The 21,256-nt window shown below is 35.9% G+C and overlaps 1 protein-coding gene across 1 annotated transcript; it reads left to right on the forward strand.

The window, feature by feature from the left end:
- On the forward strand, nt 12,519-19,418 carry LOC109226974 (pectinesterase-like). Its single transcript, XM_019391940.1, has 2 exons — nt 12,519-13,638; nt 18,542-19,418. The coding sequence occupies exons 1-2, from the start codon at nt 12,639-12,641 to the stop codon at nt 19,240-19,242; spliced, it is 1,701 nt and encodes a 566-aa protein (XP_019247485.1). The 5' UTR covers nt 12,519-12,638; the 3' UTR covers nt 19,243-19,418.

The following is a 21,256-nucleotide window of genomic DNA, read 5'->3' on the forward strand; positions in this document are numbered from 1 at the left end:
AGGTTATTGTAACCCTTATATTTTCAATTAAATGACAAGTGCAAGTTATAGAGGAATATGAGTTGACGACATCATCGAATATTGAAATTAAGAACTGTACCAGGACTCGGGAGGAGTTGATAACAGTGAAAGTAATATGGAATTACTGGAAAAATAAAACAAACATATGCCCAAGTTAAAGTTCTAGTTAAGTGTTATTTGCAATTCCATGGGTAGTCACTATGATGGTACCATGGAATGGATCAAACAAGATAGACCAGTAAATGAAAAGGTTAAGAGCCAACCAGGAAGGTTCGTATCTCAAGTTTCTACTTTGGAACCCGAGAATGAATAAGGTTCAATTGGTCAAGGATATGCAAAACAGACATTGTGCAATGAGCACCTTACGACTTATAGATAAGTTATGATTGGAAAATTAATAGACACGATATGAGTATGATCAGTTGTGGATTGAACAGACTTGATCAGATCCACTAAGTCGTAATCACAATCACTAAAAAATTTTATACTATTAGATCGGGTCACTCATGTCCAAACTAGAATCAATCTATAGTCCACTATATGATGCAAAGACGACGACTTGCATAATACTACAGTCCGCCAGTGACATGATAAAGTAAGGCCCTCAAGGTGAGATCGCAGAAAATTGTCTTCTTAGTCCATTACAGTGATGTTATGAAAAATCATGGTTTTCCAGGCTTATGGGCTCCAGGTATAATTAGAAAAGTAGTATTTTTAAAGGCCCACAGTCGTAAGATATATATTAGGTAAGCTCTTCCCAGCTCATGCCTCATGTTTGAAATATGTCCAAGATGTAATGAACTTCAGGACATGTGAATAGGGTATAAATGGCGAGAGTCCAACATGCAAATAATTTGACTTTGAGATGAATATCTCCAAGTGCTCAGTAAGTATATATTATATGAGAAAGTGTGCATTAAATTAAAGATAGTTTATTCCACATATATTTATAGATTCGTGTGGTGATATGCATGTTTTCCAATAAGCCTCATTCGCTCATGTCTATTCAAGCATGAATTTAAGAGGATAAGCACTGGAGAGCCATGACAAATAGATCGATAAGAAGCGGATGGAACAAGTGAATATCTATCTACAGTAAGAAGATTAGTAATTGATGCATAGCAAACATGACTAGCACCTGGGAGTTGTCTTGTTGTTTAGACGATGGATATTGAGTTCGTACGACGGTAAAAATTGGATTTTTCACTTACGGGCTACAATGTTTAGGGAATACGTTACGCGATGACTTTTTAGTGGAAAGATGAAGTTGAAATTCATGTTTATAACTGAATAGCCAACAACCCTCGAAAGAGATATGGATACTTATACATGTGGGTATCATGATCTTATTGGATCTTAGTACTCAGGTGGTTAAATGTCATAATCTGACGGGTTTAATAGGATTTAAGGGTAAAAACCAAGATAAGCTTAGATGTATATATGGCAGCTACAGAAATAATAAAATGTTATTTGAAGGGACTAATTAAATGCAGCGATCCAATATTGAATAGATTGAGTATGTAATAAATTGATGGTGTAGAAAAGTCTCGAGTGTCAAATGGGACTCTTATAACATCTCTGATGACTTCAAAAGAAAAAAATGGCAAAACTTTGTGCGATGAGTCAAACTGACTTCCTCTAGAAATGACTCGATCTCTGTTTTCAGTTTAAGTTTTATATTTGTTTGTTGCTGCGATTAGTTACAAGTTTCCAATAGGTGCTTAAGAAATTGATATGTTATGGATATCTTTTAATTCTTTGTATTCTATATTTCATAGTCATATCACTATGAACTATAATTACGCACAATTCAAGATGAGGTCAATTGCTAAAAACAGGCAACAAGTATTTGTCCTCATTAACATCGAATAGATTTGTACCTACTACTGTCTTCCTCACGTAGTTAACGTGATAAAAATGTGGGAAGGAGGTTGAGATCTAAATAGCCGAGGGTTGTTTCTTCCTCTGGTGAGATATGAGAGGTGATATCTCCACTTCCTTATAAGACAATGGTGTTATGGTTACCTTGGTATCAGAATAAAAAGTTAGTATAGAGTGGTTGAGCGATGAGGTAGAAAGAAGTAGAGGAAATATCTTTCTTGCACGTATTAGTGGAGTGTAAAAGAATATTAAAAGACAAGCAATTTTGCTTGAGATGAGTATTTCCTACTAGCTCTTTAATACAGGCAGCTTCCGAGGACTTAAAAAGGAACTCTAAAGCTCAGTTGGATCCTTATAGGGGTGTTCATGGTTCGGTTTGGATCGGTTTTTCCCCTAAAAAGAAACCAAAACCAAGTAAGTCAGTTTTTCAAATATTAGAACCAAACCAAACCATTTAAGTCGGTTTTTTTCTCGATTCAGTTTATTCGGGTTTTGTCGGTTTTTCGGTTTCTTCGGTTATTTGTCAGTTTTTTCTTAAATATAAGAACATATACTGCCAAACACATATTCCGGCGCCACATTTTAAACGTAACACTATCAAATCAATTGCCCTTTGAGAAATCTATTATTTACCAAGATATATTGGTGATAATTGAATCAAATAGTGATGAATAATCTAAGGACTCAATTAAAAATATATTATTTTTAACACGAAATGGATTCTTACACACGTAACAAAAGAAAACTACCAATCAAACTAGAATGTAAAGGTAAATAACTATACTAAAAGTGCAAACTATTAATATTTACCATTAAATTTTTGAAACTTTGTAAAAATACACATATATATAGGTGTAATAATAAATTTGAAATAGCTACTCCTATAGTCGGTTTGGTTCGGTTTTTTCTGATTAAAAAACCAAAACCAAACCAAATTTGATTCGGTTTTTTAAAATTCTAAACCAAAACCAAACCAAACCAAACCAAAAAGTATCGGTATTTTTGGTCGGTTCGGTTTGGTTCGATTTTTCGGGTTTTTTATGAACACCCCTAGATCCATACCCTCGCATTAACCTGTTAATTCATAGCAAAGGTAATTACAGAAAGTTAGAGTAGCCTTAATTTTCTAGTTTAACCAAGCTTATGGAGATCAGAACAAAAAAAAAAACCGGTAATCTTGTAGGAAAGAAGATTTGTTAATCTAAGATAAGTTTCGTTTTCTAAAGCTGACTATTCTATTCATTGATTAAGACACATACAATGATTTTACCCATTTAACAAAAGGAGAAGAAAGTCAAGTTTATTGAAGGATGGATTAAAGCACGCAATTCAAAATTATCAGCAGTCTCAATAAGCCGTCTAGGTACTACAGCCCGGTTGCGTATGTGTGAAAGATATTTCTAGGAAATAAACATCTAAAAGTATTTCTAAAGATTCTTGCTTACGTAAATTTTCAACATGAAAATAGACATATAAGAATAACACAAAAAATCTGAAAATTTATGCACATATATCATAATAAATCATCTAAACTTTTGCTAGAACAATTCTAAGTTAATAGGTACTTACTCGTTCCAATTAAGTAATTATAAACTCTTTTAAGAAATTCATCAAACATCTTGTATGTGTGCTTTTGTGAGTTAAACCACTTTAGTAAAGGGTTGTATAAAATCACCTCAATACTCCTTGAGCCAATACGTAGACCCCAGTCCAATTTATACCCGTCAAATATTTGATTATACAACAACCAGTGCATTTTAATTAATTTTAAAGTTTCACACCTAAACCTGGAATTTACTGTTGATACAGAGAAAGAAGGGAATTAACTATTCAATTCTTACCTACTACCACTGTAGAATAATTGACAATAGGAAATTTTATATACCTGAGTTCAAGAGTTAGTGATTTGTAAAGAAACCTAGAACTTCTCGTTGCCTGCGTGAGTACTGAACAGCAAGGCTCTGTTTCACGATTCTGTATTTCGTGCATGAAGATACGCTTGTTCTATTTCTTTGTATAAACCCTTTTTTTTAATCCTTTTGCCTTCCACAGCCCTTATGGGCTAAGGCCTCACGTGCTCTCTTTTCTTATTTTCCCCCTTTTTTTTGACTTAACTAGTGTTTAGTTATACCTACTTTTAATAATTAATAATATTAAAATTATTAATATTTTTCCTAATTGTATATCCAATTATTTATAAATAGAGAAGTAACTCAAAAATCAATCACAAGGGTTTAAATTCGTATTAGAAGTATAATTTAAGATTAAAAAAATTATATTCTATATTTAGCGTGTCTTGAAACTTTTATAGATTTGAAGAGTGCTACAATTTTACCCCTTTTCCTTAATCAACTTATTAATCCCCCACTAATCCAATAATTAACCAATTATCTACATAATTAAGTATTATCTCAAATTACTTATAATACTACTCACTTTTAACACACCTTATACACCTTACTATCATGGCAATGTGGTACCTTGTATGGTACTAGTCCATAAATACCATGTATTTTAGCTCGGGTCGTATTTTATCCCAAAATGTCAAACTTCGACGGAATTCATTTTCTTCGATTTGCTTACCCTCTCACCTTCACGAATTTACTCACAACTTGTTTGAAATAGCATAATGCTTATAATCTCAAAATAATCCCATTCCCGAACTTACGTCGATTAACTTATGATGAGACTTTAACGTACGAGAATACGAGATGTAATATCTCATTTCCGAAATTTCATCAATTTACTTATGGTGTACTTCTACGTACGAAAACGTGGGGTGTAAAATGTTGTGCTTCGTTGAACAGGCAGAGTGCTTCCACCTCGTTCATCTTGGCTTGATCCTCTTCGGTCACTAGGCACTGAAGATAGCTGGCAACTCCTACGGTGGCAAAGAGGACCCGGGCATCCTCCAGAATAGACATGATAACCGACCACTTCCGGTCAGGATTCTCACTTGGAGCTAGGATCCAGTTGACATGTTTTGGACTTGACGAAGACCCGCTAGTTCCTGAAGATGAACTCTTCCTTGGCACAGGTAAGTAACCCAACCTGGTGACGTTTTCCGTTGCGGTAGAGTCTAAGCCATCAAAAAAGTTGTGAAAGGGGTCTACCGCCCCTTGTGGCCCCTCGTTGGGGCATCCTTTCAACATCTGCACCTCGTTGATCATAGAATCGGTAAACGAAGGTAACTCAGAGTGATCTATCACTCCGAGAACGTCCTTCGGGGCATTGTCCTCTGCCCCGAGAAGCACGGGTCGCAGTCTCGTTGTCGGCCTCCCTAACTTGGGGCAAAACGGCCTCGCCCCTCTCTAGTTTGGAGGACTCGGCCAATTCCTCTTCATCGGCCCCCTGATTTGAGGCAATTCAGTGTTGCCTCTCTCTGGTTCAGAGGCCCTTTGTCCCTCGAACTGAGACCGCACGCGGGCAAAAAGTTCAGAAGCTTTTTCTTCTTCTTCTTTGGATTCATTGTTGGCCCAAGAACAGGTGAAGTTTTGAAGAATGACAAAAGAACTCAGTCATGGACCAGGTCCATCTTGTGAAGCACAGTCATGATCAATCTATGCATGTGAGATGCACGTGAAGGAGATTAAGTCCTACTGAACAAGCAGCAATATCTGCTGATCTGATCGGAAAGGTTGCATATTAGATAAGGGGAGAAAGTCTCCTTATATGAAGAGAACACAGTCTAGGATGAAGATAGTGTTAGAGTTTGAGATCATCGTGAACTCATTTACGATAGAGGAGCGGCAATTGAGTCCCAATCAAACTCTGATTACTAACCTATTAAATGTCAGTGTTGTTCTCTTTTACAGGTAATGCACATAAGCAGAAGTTAAACTAAATTGAGAGCAAAAGAGCAAGCAATTTAGCAAGCAATTTATGTGTGATTTGAGTGTGCACTCCTGAAGCTACTTGAACGAGATAGAAGAACCAGTTACATTGTGTCTATCTTTTATTCTAGTTCAATTGTAGTAGGTGGTTTAAAATTGTACCTTTCAGCTTTCATAGAAGCAATTGTATTAGGTACCTAGAGTGTTCAAGTTATGGATAACTTGAAGTTGTCGCAACAGTTGAGGCTGTGTGCCACAACGGGATTAGAGTTAATCCTTAGGTTTACAAAGAGTTTTTGTAAATGCTGTTTTGGCTCAGTGATTTTAGTGGAAGTTTGGAAAAATCCTACTGAGTAGTAGGTCGTGGTTTTTTCACCTTTTGAGCCAGGTGTTTTCCACGTAAAAATCTTTGTGTCCTTTATTTTCTGTATTTATTATTCCGCAAACAGTAGTAGTTGGAACACCTAGAAGAACCAGGTCCTTCCATAAACAACTTAAGCGAAAATTGGGTACCACACAAATCACCCACCCCCCTCTTGTGTGGTATTGACGCTTAAAACATCATTCATCGGTGGAGAGAGTCAGATGATGGCGCTAGGGAATTGGTGCTTTCTTTGGATTTGCGCACCGGCCTCCTCCTCGGTTTTTCTTCTCCAAGTTCGGAGAACTCGGAGCCCTTTTTCTCTTCTTCTCCTCACCTTGTCTCGGAGCAGGGGACTTGGCGAGGCAATCCTCGTCGTCGGATGGAGGCCTCATTGCGACATCCTTGGAAAGAACTGCAAATAAAAAAGAAACGAGAAGAACTCACCAGCACGAAGGAAACCCAAGTGTTGTCCACTCAAGAAAGGAATCTCACCATGAGAACGGGCCTTCCACCGGCACTTCGAAAGTTCGTGCCACGCGCGCTCGGAATATGGCTTTTGAGACACAATGCCGTCAACCTACTCCCTGAGTCGAGGGACTGCATTCGGGACCCGAGCAACAGTTACACCACCACCAAATACCGATAAGAAAGAAGGAGGAGAGAGTGAAATAAAATCTTGGAAAAACAAAACTTTACTTACGTTTTGTGTTCCACTTCTTGGGGAACGACATGTACACTACTGGGATCAAGTCCGAGGTCCTCACTGAGACAAAACGGCCTAGCCAACCTCGGTCTCGGTCTTTATTAATGCTCGAGAATGGGGCTTTACTAGCCCGACGCGCAAGTTTAATCAATCCCCCCTAGAAAGAGTCGGGGACTGTATAGGCGCATAATGTGGTCGACAGTGAACGAGAATGCATCGATCTTGCTCACGAAGAACAGAAGAAGAATGACGATCCTCCAGAATGAGGGGTGGAACTAACCAAGGCACACCTCGTAGCTTTTGCAAAATGGATGATTACCGAGTCCAACGGGCCCAACGTAAAGGGATAAGTGTAAACACTCAAGTATCCCTCAATGTGGGTAGTGATATCTTCATCGGGCCTGGGAACCACCATGTCTTCGCCAACCCAGTTGCAATCTTTTTTGACCGTAGTGAGAATTTCTTCGGTGATCGAACAGATAAACCTCGAGACCTTCTTAAACCGGCCCGGTACCGGTGAAGGTTTTTCAACCTTAAAATCGGCGGTCACCGAGCACCCGCCAAGAATGAACGTGCTAAGAGAAGGTTCCGCCGCTGGTTCCTCGGCGGCCGGTCGTGATGTAAAAGTTGTTTCTTTTTGGGGAACTATTTTTGAAGTCTTTGCCATTTTCTTTTAAATGGAGGGTAAAAGGTTAAAAAGAGGAAGTTAAAGGGATACACTTGATGGTTTGGAGTGAATACAAGCGGAAGTTCTTACAAAGATCTCAAGAAATCAGGATACAAGTGCTAGAAAATGTAGAGATTTCTAAGGAATAAGAGTAGAGAAGGTTTGGATGTAAAGTTTGAATGAATGGAGAAGGGGGTATTTATAATTTTCAAACAATGGTTCAAATCCACATGTGGCCGACCAGCAACTGACGAGCATTTAACGCCATTAAGACGTGACTGACGAGACGTTTCGTTCATTTTGTCGTTTCTGACTCGGAGTATCGAGGTGAGAATCGGAAGCTCATATCGTTTCTCGTCGTTTACTCTCCGAAAAATGAGGGGACTATTTGTATACGGTCGAAATCGAGCTCGTCTACTACATGACAGATCGGGTTCGGAATGTGAGGGATTGAAGATCGACCCCGAGTCTCATCGAACCACAACACGAGGTCAGAATGTCCGTCCTCGAGAATATCGAGTCCATGATTCTAGAATCGACCCTGGCCTCGAATGAGCTCGAGGAAACATTGCCGGTATAACCAACAGAAGACCGAAATAACGGAAGGCCGAAATATCCATAACCAATCGGGTATCATGGCGGGAATCTCGGCACGTATCAATAAGGAATCGGCAAATTAGCAAATCAGGAGATTTTTACCTTTTATAAAATTGTACCTAAAGTAGGACTCCCCTACTATATAAAGGGGGTCTGATTACTTGTAAAGTACATTGTAACAATCATTCAGAAGCAATATACTTATTTTCTCTTTAAATTCTTATTAAATTGTGCCTTGACACTGATCGAAGTGCATTCTGTTCAAGGGTGGCCTACCCCCCAAGGTTGTAACTGTTCAATTCGTGCAGTTTGAATTTACTTCATAATACTTTATTTCAATTGCATTTTAATTCATCATTTCGTATTAAGTTGGTCCACGTATCCTTAAAACCACTTACAAATTAATTGTTATCCGATTTTGAGGGTAACAATGGAAAAGGTAATTTTTCTATGGCAACGAAACACCCAACTCAATTGAGGCTACATTTGTAGTGTGCGTTATTAAACATTTTTACACATTTCATAAGAAAGATATCTAATAGCGTTACTCATTTTGGTAAAACATGCCCAACTCTTTGCTCTTCAACATTATCATGCGTAACTTTAGAATTGGAACAGTAAGGGTAAATTTGTAGCAAAAAATAGTAACAAATACTCTTATTTTTTCTAAAATGAGACATCTTGGGAAGAAATGCAACTTCCAATACGAATAAATATTTGAAACGGGAGGTAGTAAAAGTTGGCGTATAGTTTAACTGTCCTACTCTTTAGGTAAAAAATTTCTCCAGTTTCGGATCTACATACACATATATAAATGCAGTAAAAATATTCGCCTGCCTTAGTATCAGTCCCCAACACTTCAAAGGAGCTGAAGTGATAATTAATTAACGAATCTAATACATAAATTAAACATGTCTAAATCTCACGGGTTACGAAATGGTACCTTCGCACATAATGTCAAAAGATACTAAAAGCCGAAGATACAGACGGAAAATACAACATATGGAAACTTCTAAATACACTCCAATCGACAACTACGTACTTTTATATTTATTACTCAGAGTTAATAAAAAGCATATACTCCCTCCGGTTCACAATAAGTGTCCAATTTGCTTTTAGCACGCCCATTAAGAAAATACCAAATTCTATACAAAAATACCTACTATGACTAAACTACCCCTAATTAAATATTTAATGTGAGGAGTAAGATAACTTTTTAGGGATATGTACATAGGGATTATTTTTGGAAAAACAAATTGAATTCTTTCTTGATTACATAACTGGACACTTATTTTGAACCAAAATAAAAAAGCAAATTGGACACTTATTGTGAACCGGAGGGAATATGTTAAATTACTTTAAGTTACCGTTAAAAAGTTCTTAAACGGGCAAGCGCACAAGTTTAAAAACCTACTACTCGTGCTGCTTAAATATTGTACTATTTAACTTCCTACTATTGGCAATATTTATAAATAAATAAAAAGATTTCCATTTATATTTTTTGGCAAGAAAATGAACTAAATTGCATCTTCATGTCATTTAATTAGGTTTATGATTTTGCTTCTTCTTTGATTAAAAACAGTACAGTAATACATAAGAGTGTTCTTAATTCCCTCCTACAAACTAGTTAAATATTCATCCGATTTTAATGAGATGTTAATGACCTCGTTAGTTGCTCATATTCTTCACTTTAAATAATACCTCTTCCTTGTCAGATTTGATTTGAGTATTCAAAGACGTTAAGCATATGTGGTATTTAGTACTCCAGCCATCTAAGAAAGAGGAAAAGGGGCATATAAAAGTGTTGGGTTAAAACGGCCCAATGATACTCTTAACATGGTGTGATATTGTCCGTTTTAGGCCAAGCCCGTACGGTTTTCCCTAAAAGGCCTCATACCATTAAGAGATCCATACACCTTATATGTAGACTCCCAATCTTTTCAGCTACTAATGTGGTACTTTGTTCGCACACCCAATAAAAAGGATCATCTGATTTTTGTTATAATTTTCTTAAATTCTAAAACAAAATATACGCACTTGAAACCTACGCAAAGATATTGTAAATACAGTATTTTACTATATTAAAGTATTTGAGAATGTTTGGAAAATGAGAAAAGGAATCAAATTTCCTCCTCTACTATTGAAAAGGCTCAATTCTACTTTCCATTATTATCGTTTAGAACCGCTGTTGTATTTTTGCTAGCTATGTGGAAATCTCAAAAACTTATGCATACGCGTACGTACCGGAGTTATTTCAATTTAGCTGAACAACAGATCGGATCTAATGTGAATTTGCAGTCAATTGTTCTACGTGGAAGTAGCAGGGATTCCAAACAGAATCACAGAAAAACGAAGACATTACATGTAATTGAACTTTGGTTTAAAGTTTGCCATGGAGCGGAAGGGAAATAAAATAATTGTTACAGACAAAGTAAGACAATACATGTTCTTGGACCTGGATTTAAGGTTCTATTTTGGGAGCAACACACATGTGAAGTGAATTAAATTCCTGCAGGGAGTTAATCAATTTCCCGTGCCAAAGCCGTTGCGCTGTCAGCTGGACCGTGCGATTTGGGGAGCTTTGAGTTTTTAACAAAATTATTGAGACGACGAATTTAAATGACAAACACTAAGATCTCAAGTAGAGAAATCCTTGGCATAGAGCGTTGCCCTCTAATATTACATGACGTGAATTTGAATTAATCGAATTAATATGTATAGAATATTAGAGCATGCAAAATAGGGAGTTTTAAATTTTTAACAATATTACGAGAGAAGATGCTGAGATCTCATGCAGTACCACTATCGGAATTTTTTACTTCTCAATGCATGCGGAATATAATTAGATTCACCATCTTTTATAGGGTAAGTGTGAATTTGATATGCATTTCTATAATATTTTAATTATACAGCCTTAATCACCAGAGATTAGCATAAAATATCATTTATCTTTCCTTAAAAGTCTTATTTAATTAACACTCTACTAATTGATATTTTTAGTATGATACGTATATATAAATAACTTCTTATTTTTCTCAAACATGCATCAAATATTGTGGAACAAACATAATGACCAAAACGATTCATTCGGGATGAAATAAAGTCAAGAACATATGAAATATACATTCTATATATATGGAGTACAGATATTGTGAAAAACTACAAATTCTATGTTTTGACTCCGAAATTTCATAAGTACAATAATTCAATGACGAGTAAAACCATGAAATTTGAATCGTACATATAGTCCATAACGATTGTCCATATATAGTTGGAGCGGACTAAAGCAAAATCCCTGCTGAAAATTCATGCGGCAGTAAACCAACTACCCCGTGATTCTGGCTGTATATCATCATCCACCAATTAAGCACCAATAATACAAACTAAGTAAACGTAACGGTATGCTCCTTTGATCCCCATGATTATCAATCTAATGACTATTATTGCTGTGTGAGCTATCAATAAACAAACTCACCGACATCAGTTCAAAATTCAAACTCAAATAAGCGAAACGAATGAACAAAATTAAAATGGTACTGTAATAGTAGCAGTTTTGATATCCTGATGCTATGTTGAGGCCATAACTCATTCCACTCAACGGGACGGATTTATAACCCAGCATATGGGGCAACGTGAACCTATGGTCTTTTCATCAAGCTAGATATTTTATTTCAGAATTGGTTTAATAATATCTATTTGTCCCATGCACCAAAAAGGTTGAATGATGCACTTAGTTGAATTCTAAATTATTTAACCAAAGGAACAAATATCAATTCCTACTTAATACAAAATTCTTGATCCGTCTATGCGGCACTCAAGCGGTAAGTCCTCGACGATTTAGAAACACTTGACTAACAAACTACTAATAATATGGCACGGCTCCATTGGATCATGAGTTAGGACCAGTCTCTTTCTTTTGGAGTCGAGTGTCTATGCCACCAATCTGTGAGATGCAAAAGTAAAGGGGAACCTTTTTCTTTTTTTGTCCATTCTATTTTATTTGTTTGATAGGGAGTAAATTTAAAAAGCTAACCCTCATAACTGTCATTTACTTTCGTCACCTTCCTGGAATCTAGATATGGGCGTCCGGATCCGAAATCAGTGTGTGCTTTTCTAGAAGAAAAAAAATGCTTTTTCAAGTATTTGCATTACGAGTAGTTTTCTGTTAGTAAAACCTTTCAAAATCATTTTATGTAGTGACATTTTCTATACCATCAAAGTCATTCAAACGATAATAAAAAATATCAATAGAATGAGTTTATGTTCTAGCATTGACGATATAAAAATTATTTACATAATCAAGTGACTTAAAAAGTAATTACATGTAGTAACTTAAAATAAATATGAACTCAGTATAACAGTTTAAATTACTACTATTTATTACACAGTCACTATAAAGTGGTATCCCTTAGCTAGAAGAAAGAAGTTTTATATGAAAACCTAACATGTCAATTTTTTGTTACCAAAAGCACCAAATTTGTATACTTATTTAAGAGAGCAGTTGTCTCTTTAGTTTCCGTCAGGAAATTTTGAACTTGCTAATTTGCTGTGCAAGTCTCTCTGTTTTACACAATGTACAATCTCAGACGGAGAACTCCACTTCTGCTCGCTCTCTTCGCTTTCTCAGCCATTGTATCTCTCACATTCTTCACTCTCTCAAACAACCAAAAATCTTCCTCAAAAACAGTACAAACAACCCAACATATTCACGTTCACAAGAACATTCAAATAGCCAATTCCCATTGTGAAGACACACGTTACCCAAAACTCTGCGTCTCTACTCTTTCCGTAATCCCAGATCTTGCCCAAAAATCCATTTCCCAAATCATCTCTTCGACTATAAATGTCACAGTCGCGGAGGTAAAAGCCTCTGCTAAAAACTGTACTGAAATTCGTGAGGATCTCCCCCGACTTGAACCTTACGAAAAACGAGCTCTAGAAGATTGTGTTCAGCTCTTAGATAACACTATCATTGAGCTCAAAACAACTCTCTCTGATCTCCACCCAAAAAAATCTCTTTCACAAAATTACAATGACTTACAAACTCTTCTTAGTGCTGCAATGACAAATCAGGCCACTTGCCTTGACGGCCTTGCGCGTAGTAAAAAGAACTTAAGACGTTACGTTCAGCATAACCTGCATACAATTGCTCACCATGTTAGTAATTGTCTAGCAATGCTCAAGAAAATGAAGAAATCATCCTCATTTCCTTCAAATTCTCGACAAGTTTACCCTGAGTACGGTGCTGTAAAAAATGGGTTCCCGAAATGGCTTAAGAAGAGAGACAGAGCACTTTTGCAAGCTCCAATTAATGAGACCAAGATTGATTTAGTGGTGGCTAAAGATGGTAGTGGTAATTTTAGTACAATTAACGAGGCGTTAAGTGCAGCTCCTAATGCGAGTAGGACAAGATTTGTTATTTACATTAAGGCGGGAGCGTATTATGAATATATTGAAGTAGTGAGGAAGAAGCCTATGATAATGTTCCTCGGAGATGGGATCGGAAAGACGTTGATAAAGGGTAATCGGAGTGTCGTCGATGGATGGACTACTTTCCGATCTGCTACCGTCGGTGAGTTCCAAGTTTTACTTTAATTAATTCTCTGTTGGAGTTATCTTCTGCTTTATTTTTGTTTGCTTTGGTTGATTGCTTTTTTCAGGTGATTTAGTTAGTTAAATAATGACATAGTTTACCTTTTAAGTATTAGAAGATGAGACCAATAACTCTATAATCTTTATATCAGTCTTTCCTCTAGAAATATAACAGACCATCTCAATAAATTCGAATATAGTTTTTACTTTAAATATGATGATGGTGGAAAAATATTTAAAAATTATCGTGTTATCTAAAGATAATAGAGATAACTTAATTAGTAACTTAAAAATTATAACATGTTACCATTTTGGATGTCAGACCCTGAACCCAGAATCTCTCTATTTTGCTATTGTCTTGGAATACGTCACAATCTCATTTAAATGTTTAAGCTATTAAAGAAAATATATTACTTAGTTAATTACTCCCCCATTCTAGTTTATGTGAACCTATTTCTTTTTTGATCCATTCCAAAAAGAATGATCCTGATCGCGCCCAACTCTAATCCTAAAAAGGATAAGCGGTCGCTGCAAATATAATCCGGTCTAAAAGTCCGGAGTCGAATCCCACAGAGAACTAAGGTTTCACTATAACTGTCAATATCACCAAGAGGACAAGCTCAAATAACTTTTAAGTTACTTAAATTAATTAACTAATAACTATCAAAAAGCAATAGAAATTTATCAACTAAAGAAACTAAGGGTTGGAGACTAAATTAAGGAGGTCTAGAGTTATGATTTCCCCAATTATCGGAGTCCTTCCTGCCATGTCTTATATAATTTCGCCTAACTATTCTCTACTGATCATGAGCACTCGACTTATCGTAATTCTCTCTCGAGCAACTACAATAATGCACTAGTCATATTCTCTCGAATTACGCTAGCTCGCACTTTTTCACCCCTCACTATGATCACGTCAAAGCTTCGTTATCTCTAATCCCGCTTTTAAACCTGCCGCATTGATCTCTCATATACCTTAGGAGTGACGTTGTTCAACAACCACCTAAATATATATCCTTTCTCAAGCAACACATACTAAATAGGCACAGTCAATCGATGGCCATTCAACCAACTGAAATAATCACGTAGTTGAACAAGTAAATAAATCCAAAGCTTAAATTATATTAAAATATAACAAGAATTCATCTCCAAGAGGTTCCATCAAAACTCTAGATAATAAATTAACTATTCATAAAAGTATGTGAAAATACAATACTAAAATTCATAACCAACAATAGAAAACAAGAAGAAGAAAGGAAAAACTCGTGGTTGAATATTCCTCCTTGCTCCTCGTATATTCTTGCCTCCGAAGGTGTTGTGTAACCCTAACGTAGTGTCTCCTTAGGTCTAAATTATGTCAAAAGTCCTCAAAATACCGTTTTTCCATGTATATATACCAAGTAGGGTCGGGCCCAAACAATTACACCTTCTCCTGCGCGAAAAAGGACACTTTTCCCGGACAGGGCGTGCGCGGCCGCGCACCTGGAAGGGTGCCCGCGCACTTGGCCGCGCTTATTTCACACTTTCTGCCCTATTTGCCCGGTCAGTGCGCGACCACGCACTTTCACCCTATTCTGTTGGGAATTTGAGAAAAACGTAAACATGAAAGTTGTACCCCTTTGAATTATCTTTCCAACCATATATTGTGGAGCCCAAATGGAGTTCTGAGCGAAAAGTTATGTGCATTTTACAAAAAGTACGCAATATGCCTACTCGATTCTTCGTTCGTTCTTAACTATCATCCGTTGATCCCCGAACACGATCCCGGCTTAATTCCTTAGGTTTTTACTCAGATTTCAAAGCTCCAAATCACTTGAATTCATTCCATAACATCTACATAGCTCGGAATCACTCCTACAAGGCATAAAACACACAATTAGTGCAAAACACTAGCGGTTAAAGCTCAAACTCAATTAAAGTGCAGTAAATTAGAGTGTAATAAGCGACTAAGATACGTAATTATAGCCTATCATCAAACCCCTTTCTAAATTTGGAAACAATTTAGCTTAAATTTATAATTCTGCCCTTAATGAGAAGCTTTATAACCACACAAATACTCTGGGTCCATTTTTGACTTGTTTAGGATCACAAATTCTAAAAGTCTTTGTTTTATCTTAAACTTCGTGCCAGTCAAACATGTTCACATAAGTTGGAACGGGGGAGTATATCTTAACAGTACATATTATCAAAAAATATATTTCGCAACCTATTTTTATTTAAATGTAAAATTTCAAGTTTTATCTTAGTAACTTTGCTTACTCTAATGAAACGCCTATATTAGGGCGTAGGGAGTAGTTTGAAGTTAAAAATATTATCATTAAGATCTCTGTTGTAAGTTCGTTTAATCAGAATCTTCCAATGCTTTGTCATGCAATATTAGAGTACGACAGTTTTACATAAAAAGTGCAATAATGGTAAAAAGAAAGTTAAGAAAGTAGTGGTCTCTCTCATTTTGACTAAGCCCGAGGGTCCCAGTGAGCAGATGCTCGAGATCTCGATGTTGACGCGTTCGCTGTAGTGTCACGTGTTCTAGATATTTAAATCTAACGCATCAAATCTTACTTTTGTATGTATTGGAAAAAAATAATTTATACCTTTATAGCTCATAATACTGTTTATTACTACTATATATCATCATAAGGACATTTTCTGCAATAGTATAGACTAGGCTATTTTTTTCTTAATTAGTTTTAGTTTCGTCCATAGGCAGTGTACATTTAGCGTAACATGCATAGTCATATGCTTAGTTGCTGTTAGCTTTTAATATTATTTGTGTAAATACTTTTATATTGTTATATTAAGCTAAGTGGAGGAAACTTATGTGTATTGCATCATAAGTTGAAGCCTTGTACAATTAAACCAGTGATTTTCTTTTAAAAGTCAATGGTACTCATTTCTCAAGGTTGTCTAACCGAAAGTCTGTGTTCAAAATCAACCGAATAAGATACTCCTTAAAATGGCGATCTGCATATTCGTAAAACTTACAGCTAAAAGTTTTCGAGAAATTAAAGTCACAGTAGACGATGTGTAACCATTGAAAAAGTGGCATAATATATTCCTTAGGGTAGGCATAATAAAGGGTATGGATGTTGATTTGATAGTGTCGGTGGGAAGAAATAGGAAAATGCATTTTGGAGCATCATAAAATGAACAATGATGTCTTGGTGAGCATTTTGGAGTACAGCAAGTAAAGTGAGACTGTGTGGAAATTGGACTATTTATTATCTATCCACTAATCCATCGTGATTTCGGGTTCAATCTATCTAATATACAGCGGCCTCAAATCATATTTAAAATTTAAAAAACACAGGCTTAGACTGGGGGAAAATATACTACACTTAACTGCGCACACAGTTAGGAGAAAAGAGGCCAATATGACATACTCCTCCCTTTCTAATTTATCTGACTCGGTGTTTAATTTGCACAGAATTTAGAAAAGTTTTTCTAAATTTATAGTTTAAAACAAGTTATAAATATTTTTATGACTATAAATCAATGACTAAAAAATTTTAGAATTGAATTATTTTTAAACATAAGAAAATATTATTCTTTTTGGACAAATTTTTTTAAAAAAAAATGTGAAACACAAAATGGACATATGAAGTACTCCTATATGTTTCTCTTAATTAAATACTTACTTCTAACGTTAACCTAGAACGCTAGCTAGTCATATATACCTTTAGAGCTTTTAATCTGCTGCCAGTAAAAAGAAATGGAGTTCAATGCTGTTGGAGATTTTTGCCTTACCGATTTTAAGGGAAGATCTTGGAGCTTCAAGCACATATTATGCATTGACATTGAGTTTCATTTCCAGAGCCAATGTGCCATCTAGAGAAAATTTCCTATAATTAAAGCTTGATCGAGAATCTGGAAAACGAGGGCTTGATAAGAAAAAGTAGTATAATTCCTTCAAAAGTAGTAGGAGTATTATAGTATGACACCCTGAAATCCAACTATATTTGTCGACCCAAAAGTTTACTTAATTTATGAAATGAATATGACGAAAAAGTAGTACTCTATTACTTCTGCATGCAAACAGAGAAGGGTCTTTCTTCATCAAGCTAGCAAATGATTTTCATGGTCCCTGCTCTTCCTTATTACCAAAATATATGATGTTTTTGTGGCCTAGCTATCCCATTAAAGCTTGTGCACTCAGCTAGTTGAACATACAGTGGCGTTTTAAAACATGTATAAGCCAAAAAGGGTCGCCCTATGGATGTATGAAAAAAGTTTCGTTATTTCCTTTTCTCTTTGCTTTTTTCGTCTTGTCACTGTTGACCACTATAAAGTTGTACAAATACAAAATAAAAATGAAACTCTCTTTTCTAATTTTAAAGGGCTCAAATAATTAGTCAACATGCTGGCCGGTGATCTTATTTAGTAGGACCCTTCTACCCATCTATTCGTTACCGTGTCCCACGGAAGAAAAACTCTTAAACTAGTTTGGTTCCTCGAGTTTTTGTCTACACATTTGTCTCGTTGTGTATAAAATACTCAAGAATGCTTTACTCGATTGGATCTTTTTTCTTTTGGTCTTTGACTTCGGATTTACCTTAATTATATTCAATGATAGTGTAAAAACCTTAATATTAGCATATGTACCTGGTAATCTTGTCTTACTTTCTCCGACACTAATCCCGCTTATTATAGAAAATTATCTATGTTTATCTCTTAATTAATTAAGTGGTTTGTAAAATCTTTTACATCAGCGCATAGAAATTAAACTTTGTCTTGGTAAAAAAATCATTACTGTTTAAGTTGTTGTCGGGGATATCTACCTTTTTTTCTAGGTTAGTAATCTCATTTTTGTTAAACAATTAGGTATATAATTTTGTTTATACTATTAGCGTACAGAAGCTAAAACTTTTAAATGTTTACTGCAGCTGTGGTGGGAAATGGATTTTTAGCAAAGGGCATCACATTTGAAAACTATGCTGGACCAAGCAAGCACCAAGCTGTGGCAGTTAGAAGTGGCTCAGATCTCTCAGCCTTCTACCAATGCAGCTTTGTTGCATACCAAGACACTCTCTACGTCCATTCCCTTCGACAATTTTATCGCGATTGTGACGTTTATGGGACAGTCGACTTCATTTTTGGTAACGCAGCAGTTGTGTTCCAGAACTGCAGCTTATATGCTCGTAAACCAAACGAGAACCAAAAAAACATATTCACAGCTCAAGGAAGAGAAGATCCAAATCAGAACACTGGAATTTCAATCTTGAACAGTAAAATCGCAGCAGCTGCAGATTTAATTCCAGTACAATCATCGTTCAAAAACTACATTGGTCGACCCTGGAAAGAATATTCAAGGACAGTTATTATGCTAACACATATTGGTACTTTAATTGAACCTGCTGGATATTTAGAATGGAATGGTACCTTTGCATTGGATACACTTTACTATGGAGAGTACATGAACAGAGGACCAGGTTCTAATACAAGTGCTAGAGTGAATTGGGCTGGTTACAGGGTTATCAATAATTCTGTTGAGGCCACTCAATTTACTGTTGGGAATTTTATTGAAGGAAAAGAATGGCTACCAGATACAGGATTTCCATTTTATCTGAATTTAACTGCATCTTAATTGTTTTAATTAGCAATTCAATTACTAGTTATTTGTCTCAAGTCTTGAAGGGTTTTCGTTCCTCTGTTTGAGGATGTTGAAATCAAGATTGTAGCTTCTACTTCTTGAGGAAGTTATTGGTGTTATTTGTATTACAGTACTTATTATTTTTGAAAAATTTGAGTTGAAATTCAACATATTTAGATACATGGTACGAATTTTGATAGTAGAGCCTACTTTATACACGTTTCCCTAAGAGCAACTGAACAAGCAATAAATACTTAAGGCTTCTGATTCAATGACAAACCAAAAAGGAAAAAAGAAAGAAGTAATTTGATATAACTCACAATTTTTGTCCATAGTTTGATCTGTCTTTTTCTACCTGCATACAGGCATGTAAATGTGGCAGGGCGGGCACGACAAGCCTTTATCCGCTAAAGGTTTAATCTGTCTTACCCTGCTCTGTTTAGTATTTTTTCACAATTTTGCTCTGCTCTCGTCCCACCTCGCCGAGCCTTGCCCTGTCCTGCTCCTTTCATGTTTTCTTTCATATTTTTTTTTCCTCTTTATTCTTTCATGTTACAGTTTCCTATTTTTTTTTTATGGACTGCATACATGCCTTTCCTTCCTTGCAAAGTGAACAAGGCGCACTTTTGTGATTATGAATAAGTACTAAAGAGTTAACGTACTGACACAAGCAAGTGAACAGGAGTGTGAAGGTAAACGTTTTTATAGTTTAAAGAGAACCAAAAGGTGGAAATAATTTCAAACGTTTTTATAGATTAAAGAGAACCAAAAGGTGGAAATAATTTCAACCATGAAACTTTTTCGTAAAAATAGCACGATATAGCCAGTTTTCGGACTGATTATTCAAAAATAGTCAGCGTTTACTAATTCAATAAAAAATAGCCATTATTTTGCTGCAACAGAGTCCGGTCCAGCATAATATATTGGAGTTCGGTGCACCTGTATATGAACTCCAGCATATTATGCTGGACCAGTATACTTTGCTGGCTCCAGTATAATATACTAGAGAATGGAGCACCAGTGCTCCAAACTCCAGTATATTATGCTGGAACTCCAGTATATTATGCTGGAGTTCTAGTGTACTTATGCTAGAACTCCAGTATATTATGCTGGAGTTCTAGTGTACTTATGCTGGAACTCCATCATATTATGCTGGAGTTCCATCATACTTATCCGGGAACTCCAGTATAATATGCTGGAGTTCAAGTATACTTATGCTGGAACTCCAGCATAATATACTGGCGTATTTTCCGGATTTTGAACAGTATTTTCGCTCAGATTTATCTTTACATGAAAAGTGACTAAATTTCGATTACTTTTGAAACTGAGCTATTTTTGAACGACCAGTTGTGTATCTGGCTATTTTTGAATTTCACCCTTAGTCTNAAAAATAATCGTATCATATTTATCTTGTTCTTTTTGGTTTCTTCTTTGCTTTTGTGACAACATTTTGGTTCAAAAGTGAACAAACTTGGTGGGCGTTTGGACATAAGAATTGTAAAATTCCAAAAAAAAAGTGAAAATTGTTTTCAAGTAAAAATGTATTTGAAAATTAGAGTTTGTTTGGACATGAATATAATTTTGGGTTGTTTTTGAATTTTTGTGGGTGATCTGAGTAAAAATTTTGAAAAACAACTTTTTGGAGTTTTTCAAATTTTCGAAAAATTTAATAATTCATTTTCAAGTGAAAATTAAAAATTTATGGCAAAAAATTGAATCGAAAAAAATGAAAAAATTCTTATGTGCAAACGGGCTCTTATTCTCAAAGTACGATCTCTTCACAATTGAGCTGTCTTCATGATCGTTGCATAGTTACGGGAGTGTGACTCTCCAAAATGGGCTTCCCCAAAGTGCATCGTTTGTATAAAAGTATTGCCAAATGTTTGTACAGTCCAGCTCAAACTGATCAAAGCAGACCCAAGATGTGAGAGTCTTCAATCAACTCTTGCTGCCCAATTAGGCCAACTTTTAAAGTTGGGGTTTTGACACAGTTACCCACAAAAACAAA

This window comes from Nicotiana attenuata, chromosome 1 (assembly GCF_001879085.1).
Source record: "Nicotiana attenuata strain UT chromosome 1, NIATTr2, whole genome shotgun sequence".
Classification (NCBI taxonomy): domain Eukaryota; kingdom Viridiplantae; phylum Streptophyta; class Magnoliopsida; order Solanales; family Solanaceae; genus Nicotiana; species Nicotiana attenuata.

Excerpts from the sequence above, each read along its gene's own strand:
- LOC109226974 (XM_019391940.1), top strand. The coding sequence starts at position 12,639 with ATGTACAATCTCAGACGGAGAACTCCACTTCTGCTCGCTCTCTTCGCT. Across the intron at positions 13,639-18,541 it reads TTTCCGATCTGCTACCGTCG|CTGTGGTGGGAAATGGATTT; the intron begins GTGAGTTCCAAG and ends TGTTTACTGCAG.